Source organism: Spea bombifrons, chromosome 4, assembly GCF_027358695.1.
Source record: "Spea bombifrons isolate aSpeBom1 chromosome 4, aSpeBom1.2.pri, whole genome shotgun sequence".
Lineage (NCBI taxonomy): Eukaryota > Metazoa > Chordata > Amphibia > Anura > Pelobatidae > Spea > Spea bombifrons.
In genome coordinates this window covers 112,782,846-112,803,437 of record NC_071090.1, presented here as the reverse complement: position 1 = coordinate 112,803,437, position 20,592 = coordinate 112,782,846, and the positions used below count along the sequence as shown (strand labels likewise).

General features: G+C 48.9%; 2 protein-coding genes across 2 annotated transcripts in view; both read right to left on the bottom strand.

The window, feature by feature from the left end:
• LOC128492292 (phospholipid scramblase 3-like) overlaps window positions 1–5,702 on the bottom strand; it is a 45,606-nt gene extending 39,904 nt beyond the window's left edge. Inside the window, exon 1 of the mRNA XM_053464795.1 lies at window positions 5,690–5,702. The gene's annotated coding sequence lies outside the window, so the exon portion shown is untranslated. The remainder of the gene's footprint in view (window positions 1–5,689) is intronic.
• Window positions 5,703–9,555: 3,853 nt separating this feature from the next.
• On the bottom strand, window positions 9,556–20,066 carry LOC128491834 (phospholipid scramblase 2-like). The gene is made up of 7 exons (XM_053464172.1): window positions 20,023–20,066; window positions 17,713–17,870; window positions 17,107–17,134; window positions 15,956–16,137; window positions 11,982–12,143; window positions 11,452–11,580; window positions 9,556–9,801 (listed from the first exon to the last, which is right to left on the bottom strand). The coding sequence occupies exons 1-7, from the start codon at window positions 20,027–20,029 to the stop codon at window positions 9,739–9,741; spliced, it is 729 nt and encodes a 242-aa protein (XP_053320147.1). The 5' UTR covers window positions 20,030–20,066; the 3' UTR covers window positions 9,556–9,738.
• Between the last annotated feature and the right edge of the window lie 526 nt (window positions 20,067–20,592).

Genomic DNA, 20,592 nt, shown 5'->3' with positions numbered 1-20,592 from the left:
CACCACAACACATATACACAGCACCCACCTCCCCTCACACACTACTACACCACGACACATATACACAGCACCGACCTCCCCTCACACACTACTACACCACGACACATATACACAGAGCCGACCTCCCCTCACACACTACTACACCACAACACATATACACAGCACCGACCTCACCCTCACACACTACTACACCGCGACACATATACACAGCACCGACCTCCCCTCACACACTACTACACCACGACACATATACACAGCACCGACCTCCCCCTCACACACTACTACACCACGACACATATACACAGCACCCACCTCCCCTCACACACTACTACACCACAACACATATACACAGCACCGACCTCCCCTCACACACTACTACACCACAACACATATACACAGCACCGACCTCCCCTCATACACTACTACACCACAACACATATACACAGCACCGACCTCCCCTCACACACTACTACACCACAACACATATACACAGCACCGACCTCCCCCTCACACACTACTACACCGCAACACATATACACAGCACCGACCTCCCCCTCACACCCTACTACTCAACAACACATATACACAGCACTGACCTCCCCTCACACACTACTACACCACAACACATATACACAGCACCGACCTCCCCTCATACACTACTACACCACAACACATATACACAGCACCAACCTCCCCTCACACACTACTACACCACGACACATATACACAGCACCAACCTCCCCTCACACACTACTACACCACGACACTTATACACAGCACCGACCTCCCCTCACACACTACTACACCACAACACATATACACAGCACCGACCTCCCCCTCACACACTACTATACCACAACACATATACACAGCACCGACCTCCCTTTCACACACTACTACACCACAACACATATACACAGCACCGACCTCCCCTCACACACTACTACACCACAACACATATACACAGCACCGACCTCCCTCTCACACACTACTACACCACAACACATATACACAACACCTCCCCCTCACACACTACTACACCACGACACATATACACAGCACCGACCTCCCCCTCACACACTACTACACCACGACACATATACACAGCACCTCCCCCTCACACACTACTACACCACAACACATATACACAGCACCGACCTCCCCTCACACACTACTACACCACAACACATATACACAGCACCGACCTCCCCTCACACACTACTACACCACAACACATATACACAGCACCGACCTCCCCTCACACACTACTACACCACAACACATATACACAGCACCGACCTCCCCTCACACACTACTACACCACAACACATATACACAGCACCGACCTCCCCCTCACACACTACTACACCACAACACATATACACAGCACCGACCTCCTCTCACACACTACTACACCACAACACATATACACAGCACCGACCTCCCCTCACACACTACTACACCACAACACATATACACAGCACCGACCTCCCCCTCACACACTACTACACCACAACACATATACACAGCACCGACCTCCCCTCACACACTACTACACCACAACACATATACACAGCACCGACCTCCCCTCACACACTACTACACCACAACACATATACACAGCACCTCCCCCTCACACACTACTACACCACAACACATATACACAGCACCCACCTCCCCTCACACACTACTACACCACAACACATATACACAGCACCGACCTCCCCCTCACACACTACTACACCACAACACATATACACAGCACCTCCCCCTCACACACTACTACACCACAACACATATACACACCACCGACCTCCCCCCCTCACACTACTACACCACAACACATATACACAGCACCGACCTCCCCCTCACACACTACTACACCACAACACATATACACAGCACCGACCTCCCCTCACACACTACTACACCACGACACGTATACATAGCACCGACCTCCCCTCACACACTACTACACCACAACACATATACACAGCACCTCCCCCTCACACACTACTACACCACAACACATATACACAGCACCCACCTCCCCTCACACACTACTACACCACGACACATATACACAGCACCGACCTCCCCTCACACACTACTACACCACGACACATATACACAGAGCCGACCTCCCCTCACACACTACTACACCACAACACATATACACAGCACCGACCTCACCCTCACACACTACTACACCGCGACACATATACACAGCACCGACCTCCCCTCACACACTACTACACCACGACACATATACACAGCACCGACCTCCCCCTCACACACTACTACACCACGACACATATACACAGCACCCACCTCCCCTCACACACTACTACACCACAACACATATACACAGCACCGACCTCCCCTCACACACTACTACACCACAACACATATACACAGCACCGACCTCCCCTCATACACTACTACACCACAACACATATACACAGCACCGACCTCCCCTCACACACTACTACACCACAACACATATACACAGCACCGACCTCCCCCTCACACACTACTACACCGCAACACATATACACAGCACCGACCTCCCCCTCACACCCTACTACTCAACAACACATATACACAGCACTGACCTCCCCTCACACACTACTACACCACAACACATATACACAGCACCGACCTCCCCTCATACACTACTACACCACAACACATATACACAGCACCAACCTCCCCTCACACACTACTACACCACGACACATATACACAGCACCAACCTCCCCTCACACACTACTACACCACGACACTTATACACAGCACCGACCTCCCCTCACACACTACTACACCACAACACATATACACAGCACCGACCTCCCCCTCACACACTACTATACCACAACACATATACACAGCACCGACCTCCCTTTCACACACTACTACACCACAACACATATACACAGCACCGACCTCCCCTCACACACTACTACACCACAACACATATACACAGCACCGACCTCCCTCTCACACACTACTACACCACAACACATATACACAACACCTCCCCCTCACACACTACTACACCACGACACATATACACAGCACCGACCTCCCCCTCACACACTACTACACCACGACACATATACACAGCACCTCCCCCTCACACACTACTACACCACAACACATATACACAGCACCGACCTCCCCTCACACACTACTACACCACAACACATATACACAGCACCGACCTCCCCTCACACACTACTACACCACAACACATATACACAGCACCGACCTCCCCTCACACACTACTACACCACAACACATATACACAGCACCGACCTCCCCTCACACACTACTACACCACAACACATATACACAGCACCGACCTCCCCCTCACACACTACTACACCACAACACATATACACAGCACCGACCTCCTCTCACACACTACTACACCACAACACATATACACAGCACCGACCTCCCCTCACACACTACTACACCACAACACATATACACAGCACCGACCTCCCCCTCACACACTACTACACCACAACACATATACACAGCACCGACCTCCCCTCACACACTATTACACCACAACACATATACACAGCACCGACCTCCCCCTCACACACTACTACACCACAACACATATACACAGCACCGACCTCACCTCACACACTACTATACCACAACACATATACACAGCACCTCCCCCTCACACACTACTACACCACAACACATATACACAGCACCGACCTCCCCCTTACACACTACTACACCACAACACATATACACAGCACCTCCCCCTCGCACACTACTACACCACAACACATATACACAGCACCGACCTCCCCCTCACACACTACTACACCACAACACATATACACAGCACCTCCCCCTCACACACTACTACACCACGACACATATACACAGCACCGACCTCCCCTCACACACTACTACACCACGACACATATACACAGTGCCAACCTCCCCCTCACACACTACTACACCACGACACATATACACAGCACTGACCTCCCCTCACACACTACTACACCACGACACATATACACAGCACTGACCTCCTCTCACACACTACTACACCACGACACATATACACAGCACCGACCTCCCCTCACACACTACTACACCACAACACATATACACAGCACCTCCCCCTTACACACTACTACTCCACAACACATATACACAGCACCTCCCCCTCACACACTACTACACCACAACACATATACACAGCACCGACCTCCCCTCACACACTACTACACCACAACACATATACACAGCACCGACCTCCCCTCACACACTACTACACCACAACACATATACACAGCACCGGCCTCCCCCTCACACACTACTACACCACGACACATATACACAGCACCAACCTCCCCCTCACACACTACTACACCACAACACATATACACAGCACCGACCTCCCCTCACACACTACTACACCACGACACATATACACAGCACCGACCTCACCTCACACACTACTATACCACAACACATATACACAGCACCTCCCCCTCACACACTACTACACCACAACACATATACACAGCACCGACCTCCCCCTCACACACTACTACACAACGACACATATACACAGCACCGACCTCCCCCTCACACACTACTACACCACGACACATATACACAGCACCAACCTCCCCTCACACACTACTACACCACAACACATATACACAGCGCCGACCTCCCCTCACACTCTACTACACCACAACACATATATACACAGCACCGACCTCCCCTCACACTCTACTACACCACAACACATATACACAGCACCAACCCCCTCACACACTACTACACCACAACACATATACACAGCACCGACCTCCCCTCACACACTACTACACCACAACACATATACACAGCGCTGACCTCCCCTCACACACTACTACACCACAACACATATACACAGCACCGACCTCCCCCTCACACACTACTACACCACAACACATATACACAGCACCGACCTCCCCTCACACACTACTACACCACAACACTTATACACTGCACCGACCTCCCCCTCACACACTACTACACCACAACACATATACACAGCGCCGACCTCCCCTCACACACTACTACACCACAACACATATACACAGCACCGACCTCCCCCTCACACACTACTACACCACAACACATATACACAGCACTTCCCCCTCACACACTACTACACCACAACACATATACACAGCACTTCCCCCTCACACACTACTACACCACAACACATATACACAGCACCGACCTCCCCCTCACACACTACTACACCACAACACATATACACAGCACCGACCTCACCTCACACACTACTATACCACAACACATATACACAGCACCAACCTCCCCCTCACACACTACTACACCACAACACATATACACAGCACCGACCTCCCCTCACACACTACTACACCACAACACATATACACAACACCTCCCCTCACACACTACTACACCACAACACATATACACAGCACCGACCTCCCCCTCACACACTACTACACCACGACACATATACACAGCACCTCCCCTCACACACTACTACACCACAACACATATACACAGCACTGACCTCCCCTCCCATACTCCTGCAAAGTGACACTACTACACGGTACAGCGCAGACAGCGGCAGCACCGGCTCCTTGGCCTCTCTTACCGTTGTCTCTCGTCTCTCTAGTTTCCTTCCTCTCTCTCGGCTCTTACGTTCCTTCTGTTGTTGCACAATCCCGGGGGATTCATAATCAGCCACCTCTAGGCGTGTTTTGTGTAAACCCTGCGTGTGCTGCTGCCATAAAACCCAGAACCTCAGGCCCGGCTGCTCTGATGGCAGGACTTATACGGTCTTATCATAAGAAGCCATCCCTTACAAAAAATTACTGCAGTTTTCTGGACATGAAAAAACTGCAATACTGCACTTTTACTGCACATTTACCGCACTTTTTTTTTATATTGCAAACCTACAGTTGTGCTTCAATGTACTGCAGCTTTATTGCATTTGTACTTCCATACAAAAATAACTGCAGTACAGTGAAGTACAAATGCAGTAAATGTGCTGTAATAGTGCAGTAAAACCACTTCTACCACCTCTGCTGGGAGTCTGATCCACTTACCTACCACTCTCTCAGTAAAGTATAGCTTATTAACATTACATGTACGGTATCACAAAGACACAGGCGTGTCCAGTACACGGGATAGTGTACCATGTAACACAATAACACACCCTTTGGATCGGCCAGCTGCTCATTTCCTCTTGGATCTGGTACAGAAAATGCAGGAATGAGATCGCTGTGACTTCTGCAACCTGCCCCAGAGCTCCTATATCAAGGGCTTTCTATCTAAGACTGAAAGGGTTAATGCCTGAGCTCATTCAGAAAAATGAGAGAAGGGGCAGGATGAGAACTGGGGGGCAACAGCAGAGCCGGGGAAATGGGGGGGCAGGAGCAGAGTCGGGGGAATGGGGGGGCAGGAGAAAAGGTGGTAGATGCTAGTGAGAAAGGGGAGAGCTAAGGAGAAATGAGAGAGAAAACGGGGAGTATACGTGTGTGTATGTATGTGTATGTATGTGTGTATGTATGTGTATGTATGTATATATGTGTATGTATGTGTATGTATGTATGTGTGTATGTATGTGTGTATGTTTGTGTATGTATTTGTGTATGTGTGTATTTATGTATGTATGTGTGTATATAGGTATGTGTGTATGTATGTATGTGTGTATGTTTGTGTATATATTTATGTATGTATGTGTGTATAAAGGTATGTGTGTATGTATGTATGTATGTATGTGTGTATGTATTTGTGTATGTAGGTATGTGTGTATGTATGTGTGTATGTTTGTGTATGTATTTGTGTATGTGTGTATTTATGTATGTATGTGTGTATATAGGTATGTGTGTATGTATGTATGTGTGTATGTTTGTGTATATATTTATGTATGTATGTGTGTATAAAGGTATGTGTGTATGTATGTATGTATGTATGTATGTATGTGTGTATGTATTTGTGTATGTAGGTATGTGTGTATGTATGTGTGTATGTTTGTGTATGTATTTGTGTATGTGTGTATTTATGTATGTATGTGTGTATATAGGTATGTGTGTATATAGGTATGTATGTGTGTATGTTTGTGTATGTATTTGTGTATGTGTGTATTTATGTATGTATGTGTGTATATAGGTATGTGTGTATATAGGTATGTATGTGTATGTATGTATGTGTAGTATAGTCACATGTCTTATGAATTAGGAGTCGGGTGTCAGTATGTGTAAAGCTCTGTGATAGATAAGGAAATGCCCAGGCACATAAGAACAACATGGCGAAGGACCTCTGTTTACGGTGCCCGGCCAGCGTCAGAAGATGGAGGGCCAGCCTGCACCACAGAACAGAAGCCACCTAGAGATAACCCCACGGCGTAAAGACACTGGCCTCTGGAAGATTCTGGAAAAGTCCCCACGATGGCTATAAAAACCCACGACCGCGACCACAAACTTCGCAGCCTCGCCTGAGGTGTTAGTGGGGACGTTCACGGGCAGCCCGGGACGGATCCGAGACGAGTGGCTCTTCGAAAAGAATGTTCTGAGGGGTTTCCCAGCCCCTGCTGAGTGGCGAATTAATCAGCTAGAGGAATGATAACTACTCGGCTCGCTGATGTATTACTGTATTGACACTATAGCATTGATTGCTTAACTCTTTTTACACACACACACATACATATAAGTTTACACACACATATACATACATATAAGTTTACACACACATATACATACATATACGTTTACACACATATACATGCATATAAGTTTACACACACACACATATACATACATATACATTTACACACATATACATACATATAAGTATACACACATATACATACATATACGTTTACACACACATATACATACATATAAGTTTACACACACACATATACATACATATAAGTTTACACACATATACATACATATAAGTTTACACACATATACATACATATACATTTACACACATATACATACATATAAGTTTACACACACATATACATACATATAAGTTTACACTCACACATATACATACATATAAGTTTACACACACATATACATAAAAAAAGTTTACACACACACATATACATACATATAAGTTTACACACATATACATACATATAAGTTTACACACATACATACATATAAGTTTACGCACACACATATACATAAATAAAAGTTTACACACACACATATACATACATATAAGTTTACACACATATACATACATATAAGTTTACGCACACACATATACATACATATACATTTACACACATATACATACATATAAGTTTACACACATATACATACATATATGTTTACACACACACATATACATACATATACCTTTCCACACATATACATACATATAAGTTTACACACACATATACATACATATAAGTTTACACACACATATACATACATATAAGTTTACACTCACACATATACATACATATAAGTTTACACACACATATACATAAATATAAGTTTACACACACACATATACATACATATAAGTTTACACACACATATACATACATATAAGTTTACACACACATATACATACATATAAGTTTACACACACATATACATACATATAAGTTTACACACACATATACATACATATAAGTTTACACACACACATATGCATACATATAAGTTTACACACACACATATGCATACATATAAGTTTACACACACACATATGCATACATATAAGTTTACACACACACATATGCATACATATAAGTTTACACACACATATACATACATATAAGTTTACACTCACACATATGCATACATATAAGTTTACACACACACTGCCCTTTGATTTTGGAATCAAAACATTTGCTACTGCAAACATTTTTAGATGAAATGTTCCATTTTATTCAGTGGAACAAAACAGCGATCGCATTATTCCTCACCATATTCTTCTAAGAAACTTTTATTTCTTTATTCATTCATGTAAACTATTTTTTCATATTTAAGAAAAGCTGTGAATGAGTAAATTTTGTTTTTATTTCCTTTTATTTGCCAACCTGCCCCCCCAGTTATGCACATCTGCCCCCAGGCTTGACACTCTGCCCCCAGAAATGCCTTATACCCCCCTATATGACACTCTGCCTCCAGAAAAGCCTTCTGACCCCCCCCCCCACGACTTACCACTGCTTCTGACTCCCTGGTGTCTGGTGGGGGCAGCGGGTGGAGGCCGGCGTTCGTGAAATTAAGGGGGCCGGCGTGCACGCACCACACTGCCCAATGGCCCTGCCTCAGCACTTCGTCCCACATCTTAAAAGGGGTGGGACGAAGAGCTGAGGCACGGCCATTGGGCGCCGCGGTGCTTGCACGCGAGCCCCTTTGATTTCATTAGGCGCCGGCCCACCGGGACGTTTCCAGGTATCCCGGTGGGCCAGTCCGTCCCTGGCCTCACCCCTCCGCTGCCCCTGCAAAGACAGACAGAGGAAGGGATAGGCAGGACGGCCTAAATCAGGACAGTTGGGGGGCATGTAATATGTGATATGTATAGAGTGTATAGTGTTGGTTAGATGCAGTATATAAGGTACTAGCTCTGCTTACAGACAGTATACGGTATGCTGGATCTTTATAAACGTAAGCTGAGTATGATGTCAGCACATCATGTGCTGTGATGCCAGTGATGTCATAGGGATGATCAGTGTCTGGCGTGCCTTGCTCTTCTTTCCAGTTGACTTCTCTTCTTGTAAATTAGACTGTCCTGTAAGAGCAATAACACATTGTACAGCGCTGCGGAGTATGACGGCGATATATAAATAATAATAATAACACATTGTACAGCGCTGCGGAGTATGACGGCGATATATAAATAATAATAACACACATTGTACAGCGCTGCGGAGTATGACGGCGATATATAAATAATAATAACACACATTGTACAGCGCTGCGGAGTATGACGGCGATATATAAATAATAATAACACACATTGTACAGCGCTGCGGAGTATGACGGCGATATATAAATAATAATAATAACACATTGTACAGCGCTGCGGAGTATGACGGCGATATATAAATAATAATAATAACACATTGTACAGCGCTGCGGAGTATGACGGCGATATATAAATAATAATAACACACATTGTACAGCGCTGCGGAGTATGACGGCGATATATAAATAATAATAACACACATTGTACAGCGCTGCGGAGTATGACGGCGATATATAAATAATAATAATAACACATTGTACAGCGCTGCGGAGTATGACAGCGATATATAAATAATAATAATAACACACATTGTACAGCACTGCGGAGTATGATGGCGATATATAAATAATAATAATAACACACATTGTACAGCGCTGCGGAGTATGACGGCGATATATAAATAATAATAACACATTGTACAGCGCTGCGGAGTATGACAGCGATATATAAATAATAATAATAACACATTGTACAGCGCTGCGGAGTATGATGGCGATATATAAATAATAATAATAACACACATTGTACAGCGCTGCGGAGTATGACGGCGATATATAAATAATAATAACACACATTGTACAGCGCTGCGGAGTATGACGGCGATATATAAATAATAATAACACACATTGTACAGCGCTGCAGAGTATGACGGCGATATATAAATAATAATAACACACATTGTACAGCGCTGCGGAGTATGACGGCGATATATAAATAATAATAATAACACATTGTACAGCGCTGCGGAGTATGACGGCGATATATAAATAATAATAACACATTGTACAGCGCTGCGGAGTATGACGGCGATATATAAATAATAATAATAACACACATTGTACAGCGCTGCGGAGTATGACGGCGATATATAAATAATAATAATAACACATTGTACAGCGCTGCGGAGTATGACGGCGATATATAAATAATAATAACACACATTGTACAGCGCTGCGGAGTATGACGGCAATATATAAATAATAATAATAACACATTGTACAGCGCTGCGGAGTATGACGGCGATATATAAATAATAATAATAACACACATTGTACAGCGCTGCGGAGTATGACGGCGATATATAAATAATAATAATAACACATTGTACAGCGCTGCGGAGTATGACGGCGATATATAAATAATAACACATTGTACAGCGCTGCGGAGTATGACGGCGATATATAAATAATAATAACACATTGTACAGCGCTGCGGAGTATGACGGCGATATATAAATAATAATTATAACACACATTGTATTATAATGTGCGGAAGGTGCGGAACACTGTTAGGGGGAGGGGTCTGTGTGGACACTGTGCGGGGGAGGTGTGGAACACTGTTAGGGGAGGGGTCTGTATGCACACTGTGCGTGGGAGGGGTCTGTGTGGACACTGAGCGGGGGGAGGGTCTCACCAGGTACAGGCAGGATCCCAGCAGCGCCGCTTTTATGGTCACCTCGAGGTCTAACGGAAACGAGACCACAAACTGCTCATTCTCATTCTTAATCATCCCCACCACGTGCTGCTCGTCATGAGACTTCACCTGAGACAGAGAGACAGCCAATTACTGTGTGCGGGCAAGACACCTCCCTGTAGGGGAGGGGCAGACTATAGCCCCCATATAACCTCACAGGAGGAGGGGCAGACTATATCACGCCGTATCACGCCGCAGTGGGATGGGCAGACTATAGCCCCCCCATATCACACTGCAGGGGGAGGGGAAGACTATAGCCCTCCGTATCACACCACAGGGGGATGAGCAGACTACAGCCCCCCTTATCACACCGCAGGGGGAGGGGCAGACTATAGCCCCCCGTATCACACCGCAGGGGGAGGGGCAGACTATAGCCCCCTGTATTACACTGCAGGGGAAGGGAGGGGCAGACTATAGCCCCCCTGTATTACACCGCAGGGGGAGGGGCAGACTCCCAGCTACCCTTTTACCTCAAAGCTGACATTCCCAAAGATATTGGTTCGGAATCCGGGGCCGATGATCATCAGGACGACGTTCTGCGCGGAGTTCTTCACCGATAGGTGGGTGACCATGTTGTTCCAGTGCAGGGTGACAAACGCCAAGATCTCCCCCGAAATATCGCAGACCTTCATCTGTTGGGAAACAGCATCAATTACCCACGAGACGACCGCACAGCACAGAGCACACGCCGGCACACGAGCATTCCCGGGTATCTCACCTTATAAACTACGCATCATCCACCACGCTTACATCCTCCACACGCCACTAACCATATACACACACGCTAACACCATACACTTACATCCTCCACACACCACTAACCATAAACACACGCTTACACCATACACTTACATCCTCCACACACCACTAACCATAAACACACGCTTACACCACACACTTACATCCTCCACACGCCACTAACCATAAACACACGCTAACACCACACATACCTGTCATGATTAACTCATATAACGTAATGGAAGGGTAACCCAGCAGAGGTGGTTAGTTTCTTTGTTTAAGCATTCAATGAGTTAATCTGAGGTTGATTTAATGTGTTTCTTTGTGAATGCCCTCTGTATCTGTTCTGGCTAGAGGTGTCATCTTCCCAAAGGACCCCTGTGGTGATTCATGGCCTAACTGATAAGGATCCTTAGTTATAGGAATTCCATTCCTATCTTAAGTGGGGGGTTTCCATCACCTTTACCCCACCATAACTTACTGGCACATCAAAGATGGGACCCGATTCTTGGGGATGGTGTCATATAATCGGTCATGTGGTCAGAGGGGCGTTTGCTTGCAAAAGTCTGATTTAGGGACAATGCAGAGACCTCAAAGCAGAACTCCATGATATACTCTGATCGGAACAACATCATAAGAAACCATCTGGACTTAAGGAGTTCCCACAGGCCTACTTATTGGAGAGACTCGTGAGTGAGGGTCCTGCGTATTGGAGAAACTCGTGAGTGAGGGTCCTGTGTTTAAGTCCTATTGTTTTTAAGAACTGTTTGCTGTTTTATTTTTCTTTTGTATGTCTTGTTTTTTGTAATTCTGGCACTGTGTAATCTTTGTATTTTTGTTATTAAAATATTCATAATCTAAGTCTGTCTTTGGGCTCTAGTATCGATATCCACGAACCCGAAGAGAGGATAATACGTTACCGTATTGTTATTGAGTTCTACAGGATATATATATATGTTGTTGGCCCGGGGGGGGGGTTATATATATAGAGATAAAGGTTCTAATTCGGATTTCTCACGAATCCGGTATCAAAATCGTGAGTGGTGGCAGACTACCTGGGGGGATACAGGCAGGATTTGGGGGTTAATTTGGTGTAACTTATGCCCTGTTAAGGGGTCTAGTTAGTAAATCCAGAGGCCTGGTGCTATTAACCCCTTCATGCCCACGCCCTCCACACAGTCACGGCTTGGCAAGTAGTCCTGGCCGTGACAATACCCCCCTCACAGTCCTGTGCCCCAGACTGGACACATCCGCCCGTCAGCTCCTTCCCTCTCCCAGTAAGCGGACGCGCCTGTGGCTGTCCGAAGAAAGCAGTCACAGACCAGCACTTCCCTCAATCATGAGACAGAACTTCATGCTTTGAGGTTAAAACAGAACTCTCTTTATTACAAACACACAGGACTTATATACAATCTCCATTCACTGTGCACCGAACCCAACCCCCAATCCCATCAACCACATCCCCTCACAAATCCCATCAGCCACATCCCCTCACAAATCCCATCACTCCCATCCCCTCACAAATCCCATCACCCCATCCCCTCACAAATCCCAACACCCCCATCCCCTCACAAATCCCATCAGCCACATCCCCTCACAAATCCCATCACCCCCATCCCCTCACAAATCCCATCAGCCACATCCCATCACCAATCCCATCAGCCACATCCCCTCACAAATCCCATCACCCCCATCCCCTCACAAATCCCATCACCCCCATCCCCTCACAAATCCCATCACCCCCATCCTCTCACAAATCCCATCACCCCCATCCCCTCACAAATCCCATCAGCCACATCCCCTCACAAATCCCATCACCCCCATCCCCTCACAAATCCCATCAGCCACATCCCCTCACAAATCCCATCAGCCCCATCCCCTCACAAATTCCATCGGCCACATCCCCTCACAAATCCCATCAGCCACATCCCATCACCAATCCCATCAGCCACATCCCCTCACAAATCCCATCAGCCCCATCCCCTCACAAATCCCATCACCCCCATCCCCTCACAAATCCCATCAGCCACATCCCCTCACAAATCCCATCACCCCCATCCCCTCACAAATCCCATCAGCCCCATCCCCTCACAAATCCCATCGGCCACATCCCCTCACAAATCCCATCAGCCACATCCCCTCACAAATCCCATCGGCCACATCCCCTCACAAATCCCATCAGCCACATCCCCTCACAAATCCCATCACTCCCATCCCCTCACAAATCCCATCAGCCACATCCCCTCACAAATCCCATCACCCCCATCCCCTCACAAATCCCATCACCCCCATCCCCTCACAAATCCCATCACCCCCATCCCCTCACAAATCCCATCAGCCACATCCCCTCACAAATCCCATCACCCCCATCCCCTCACAAATCCCATCAGCCACATCCCCTCACAAATCCCATCACCCCCATCCCCTCACAAATCCCATCAGCCCCATCCCCTCACAAATTCCATCGGCCACATCCCCTCACAAATCCCATCAGCCACATCCCATCACCAATCCCATCAGCCACATCCCCTCACAAATCCCATCAGCCCCATCCCCTCACAAATCCCATCACCCCCATCCCCTCACAAATCCCATCAGCCACATCCCCTCACAAATCCCATCACCCCCATCCCCTCACAAATCCCATCAGCCCCATCCCCTCACAAATCCCATCGGCCACATCCCCTCACAAATCCCATCAGCCACATCCCCTCACAAATCCCATCGGCCACATCCCCTCACAAATCCCATCAGCCACATCCCCTCACAAATCCCATCACTCCCATCCCCTCACAAATCCCATCAGCCACATCCCCTCACAAATCCCATCACCCCCATCCCCTCACAAATCCCATCACCCCCATCCCCTCACAAATCCCATCACCCCCATCCCCTCACAAATCCCATCACCCCCATCCCCTCACAAATCCCATCACCCCCATCCCCTCACAAATCCCATCAGCCACATCCCCTCACAAATCCCATCACCCCCATCCCCTCACAAATCCCATCAGTATACAGGGGATGTATCAGGTGAGGGGATTAAGGGATACAATGGGTTCCCCCACCTGTAGTGCGGGGGCCGGCGGGGCAGACAGGGCTGTGCTGGCTGATTAAGAGCCTCAGCCAGATTATAGGATCGTCTCTTTGAAGGCCGGAGCTGCAGCCACATTCAAACCGGGTACACATAAATATAATAATAATAATAACAGTGAAGATCAGACAGGGTTCTTCACAATAATGCAAAACCACCAACCATAAACAAGGGCTAACACCACAAACGTACACAAAGTCATGCTAACACCATACACATAAATACATGCACTCTCCCGCCTTCCTCTCCCTCACTCCACTAATCGTAGACTCATCCCTGACATTAACATCAAACCCTGACATGCACTCACGCTAATGTTACACACTCACACTTACATCTCCCTCCTCAACTCCCTCGCACCACTAACCCTACACACATGCTGGCACTACACACTTCCACGAAATACACACACTCTCCCACCTGTCCCTCCTTGACACCACTCACCGTAACACCCTACACTGACACACACAGGTCGATACAACATGCCCACTGGGCTAAGAGCCCCCGGGAATCTGTCCATTCGGAAGACCCTTTAAAAGAAAGCACTCTATGTAGTGATGGAGAGTCAGAGGTCCTCGCTGGTCCTGGCTGGTGAATGAGACACGGTCTCACCTCTCTGGTGCAGGCGCAGGCACAGTTCTCCGTCAGATCCATCACTCCATTTCCACCATTATCCAGGATTTTCACATCATACAAGGGGCCGCAGCAGCGGACGCTCTCGTCGGCCTGAAACACTCGCTGCCCGTTGGAGTTGAGGATCTCGAAGGAACGTCCCCATCCCTGGGAGGTCTTAACTAGGAGCGCGAGGAGAGCGGAGGTCACACGCGAAGGTGGAGAGGAGGAACGGGGAAGGTGGGGGGTCAGTGGCCGGGAGCCCATGTCGGCTGGGTCCACACTAGACGTGGGTCTGTTACCCCAAACCCTCCACGAACCTGATAAATCCCCAAAACTCCGGAAAGTAAAGCAGAAAGTTGCATGTTTCGGGATTTTTACTCAGAACTGGGCGTATTTTTTTATTTTTTCAGCGACTCGTAAGTCTCTTCATTAAGTCATTGATCGCTAATTAATTGCCCTCACATTCCCCCCCTGCGGACCCTGCTCATGCCTCGCGGCCTGCTCTTCTTGACTCAAACACCTGCTAGAGTCAGAATTGGGACGTTTTTTTGCTTGTCATTCCTGGCCTGACTCCCACCCCGTCCCGGGGCAAAATGCCAGCGAGGGCAAACGTTCGTTATGATGAAATGGATGTCATAACCGAGACCGACCCAAGCAACAGGAGTGCAGCAATAGCGGGGGTGAGGGCATGGGCGTAGAGGAACCGGGGGGGACAGATCCCACACAGGGCTGCAGGGTAAGTGACCAAAGTGGCTAGGGAGAGGGTAGATAGTGTGAGAAGGGGGGGTAGGGAGAGGGTAGATAGTGTGAGAAGAGGGGGTAGGGAAAGGGTAGATGATAGTGTGAGAAGGGGGGGTAGGGAGAGGGTAGATAGTGTGAGAAGGGGGGTAGGGAGAGGGTAGATAGTGTGAGAAGGGGGGGTGGGGAGGGGGTAGATAGCGTGAGAAGAGGGGGTAGGGAGAGGGTAGATGATAGTGTGAGAAGGGGGGGTAGGGAGAGGGTAGATAGTGTGAGAAGGGGGGTAGGGAGAGGGTAGATAGTGTGAGAAGGGGGGGTAGGGAGAGGGTAGATAGTGTGAGAAGGGGGGGTGGGGAGGGGGTAGATAGTGTGAGAAGGGGGGGTGGGGAGAGGGTATTAAGGCCGCTTACATTTCTCCTTCACTGTCAGGTAGTTTATCTGAAAGAAGACGAGAAGACAATATATTCACAGCAAGAAATAGCATACATGCCAACAGGCCCGAATGTGACAGCAAAGTCCTGAACACTGTGCTTATGCCCCACGTATTTAACCTGTCCCCCCAGCTGCACACAGCGCCCACGCTCACCGGCAGAGCCCTCCCTATTACAGGATGATGGATAGCCCCAGGATATGGCGGCATCACCGGGATGGGGGGGGAGGGGGCCGCTCCAGGTGAAGAGCGATGGGGGTAATGATACCTGGGGGGGTAATTATAAATGGGGGGTAATTATACCTGGGGGGGCAGAGATGGGAAACATCTAGAGGAAAATCTGCACATGACTTCAGGGAGATAAGAATGAGGAGAGCAAAGGGTTAAACATGGGGGGGCAGTGCAGCGGTGCCGTTATGGGGTAAGTTCGGGGGCTGTTGCTACGTGTGAGTAAAATAAATAAATGAAGAACCCGACCCCGCCAGCACATACATCACATGACGGCATATGATGTCATAGTTCCTCTCGGGAGACATCTCTGTCCTGGGGTATGAAATAAATGTACCCCCCCTTTTGGAGCTGGTACCTGAGTGAGGTATTCCAGGCCTGGTGGGACCCCTTTTAGTTGCCCACTGTCTGCAGGGGGGGCAGTTGGAGGGTAACTGTCCGGCGGAGCATACGGGGCAATCGTCTGATAACTGGGAGGTACATCTTGGGTGGGTTTAGACTGGAGGTCCGCAAGATCTGCAAAAAAAATGCGTTTTCTGTCAAAAAAAAACGAAATGTAGATTTTTGTTTGCGATTCCACCTTCCACAGAAGACACCCAAACCCCCCCACGGAAAACACCCAAACCCCCCCACGGAAAACACCCAACCCCCCCCACGGAAACACCCAACCCCCCCACGGAAACACCCAACCCCCCCACGGAAACACCCAAACCCCCCACGGAAACAACCAAACCCCCCACGGAAACAACCAAACCCCCACGTAAAACACCCAAACCCCCTCACGGAAACACCCAAACCCCCCCACGGAAAACACCCAAACCCCCCACGGAAACAACCAAACCCCCCACGGAAACAACCAAACCCCCACGGAAAACACCCAAACCCCCCACGGAAACAACCAAACCCCCCACGGAAACACCCAACCCCCCCCCCAAGGAAACACCCAAACCCCCCCACGGAAAACACCCAAACCCCCCCACGGAAACACCCAACCCCCCCACGGAAACACCCAAACCCCCCACGGAAAACACCCAAACCCCCCACCGAAACACTCAAACCCCCCCACGGAAAACACCCAACCCCCCCCACGGAAAACACCCAAACCCCCACGGAAAAACTCAAACCCCCCATGGAAACACCCAAACCGCCAACCCCCCCCACAGAAAACACCCAAACCCCCCACGGAAACACCCAAACCACCAAACCCCCCCACGGAAAACACCCAAACCCCCCACGGAAAACACCCAAACCCCCCCACGGAAACACCCAAACCCCCCACGGAAACACCCAAACCCCCCCACAGAAAACACCCAAACCCCCCCACGGAAAAACTCAAACCCCCCACGGAAAACACTCAAACCCCCAACGGAAACACCCAAACCCCCCCACGGAAACACCCAAACCCCCCCACGGAAAAACTCAAACCCCCCACGGAAACACCCAAACCGCCAACCCCCTCCACGGAAAACACCCAAACCCCCCACGGAAACACCCAACCCCCCACGGAAACACCCAAACCCCCCACGGAAACACCCAAACCCCCCACGGAAACACCCAACCCCCCCCACGGAAACACCCAAACCCCCCCACGGAAACACCCAAACCCCCCCACGGAAAACACCCAAACCCCTCCACGGAAAACACCCAAACCCCCCACGGAAACACCCAAACCCCCCACGGAAACACCCAAACCCCCCCACGGAAACACCCAAACCCCCCACGGAAAACACTCAAACCCCCCACGGAAACACCCAAACCCCCCACGGAAAACACTCAAACCCCCCACGGAAACACCCAAACCCCCCACGGAAACACCCAAACCCCCCCACAGAAACACCCAAACCCCCCACGGAAAACACTCAAACCCCCCACGGAAACACCCAAACCGCCAACCCCCTCCACGGAAAACACCCAAACCCCCCCACGGAAAACACTCAAACCCCCCACGGAAACACCCAAACCCCCCACGGAAAACACTCAAACCCCCCACGGAAACACCCAAACCCCCCACGGAAACACCCAAACCCCCCCACAGAAACACCCAAACCCCCCACGGAAACACCCAAACCCCCCACGGAAAACACTCAAACCCCCCACGGAAACACCCAAACCCCCCCACGGAAACACCCAAACCGCCAACCCCCTCCACGGAAAACACCCAAACCCCCCCACGGAAACACCCAAACCCCCCCACGGAAAACACCCAAACCCCCCACGGAAACACCCAAACCGCCAAACCCCTCCACGGAAAACACCCAAACCCCCCACGGAAACACCCAAACCCCCCCCACGGAAAACACCCAAACCCCCCCACGGAAACACCCAAACCCCCCCACGGAAACACCCAAACCCCACCCCCACGGAAACACCCAAACCGCCAAACTCCCCCACGGAAAACACCCAAACCGCCCACGGAAAACACCCAAACCGCCAAACCCCCCCATGGAAAACACCCAAACCCCCCCACGGAAACACCCAAACTGCCAACACCCCCCACAGAAAACACCCAAACCCCCCACGGAAACACCCAAACCCCCCCCACAGAAAACACCCAAACCGCCAAACCCCCCCACGGAAACACCCAAACCCCCCCACGGAAAACACCCAAACCCCCCACGGAAAACACCCAAACGGCCAAACCCCCCACGAGTTCCCGGGGCCCCTTTACCTGTCATTGGAGGAGGAGCGCGGACGGCTCTTCAGTCTGTAACACGCAGGTTAGTGCAGGAGCGAGGACACAGGAGGAGGTGCCAGAATAAAACGTTTTACTTTACTGAGAGCGTGGTAGATAAGTGGAACAGCCTCCCAGCAGAAGTGGTTAAGTGATTGTGGTTTGGAGTCTTTCCAGCAGACGGAAAACAAGGCAGAAAACGAAGCCGTTGGCTCTTACCGGCAATTTTCTGTGAATCCGACACACAAAGCAGGTGGTAATAACACATATGCAAATGAGGATAGTAGACATTATAATATGGATTACATGGCGTAATGGGCGGAGTCATAGGGACATTATATAGAGTAATGCGCCCAGTCTTATGGGCCGTTATATATGTAGTAATGGGCGGAGTCTTACGACCGTTATACGGAGTAGTGGGCAATGATTTAGGGGCGGTGATATGTGGTCTTAGGGACAGTTATATGGAGTAATGGGAGGAGCTTAGGGACTGTTATATAGAGTAATGGGAGGAGTCTTGGGGCAGTTATATAGGGTAATGGGAGGAGTCTTAGGGACAGTTATATG

Excerpts from the sequence above, each read along its gene's own strand:
- LOC128491834 (XM_053464172.1), bottom strand. Across the intron at positions 17,135-17,712 it reads GCCTGGAATACCTCACTCAG|ATAAACTACCTGACAGTGAA; the intron begins GTACCAGCTCCA and ends GTCTTCTTTCAG. Across the intron at positions 11,581-11,981 it reads TTGGGAATGTCAGCTTTGAG|GTGAAGTCTCATGACGAGCA; the intron begins GTAAAAGGGTAG and ends TCTCTGTCTCAG.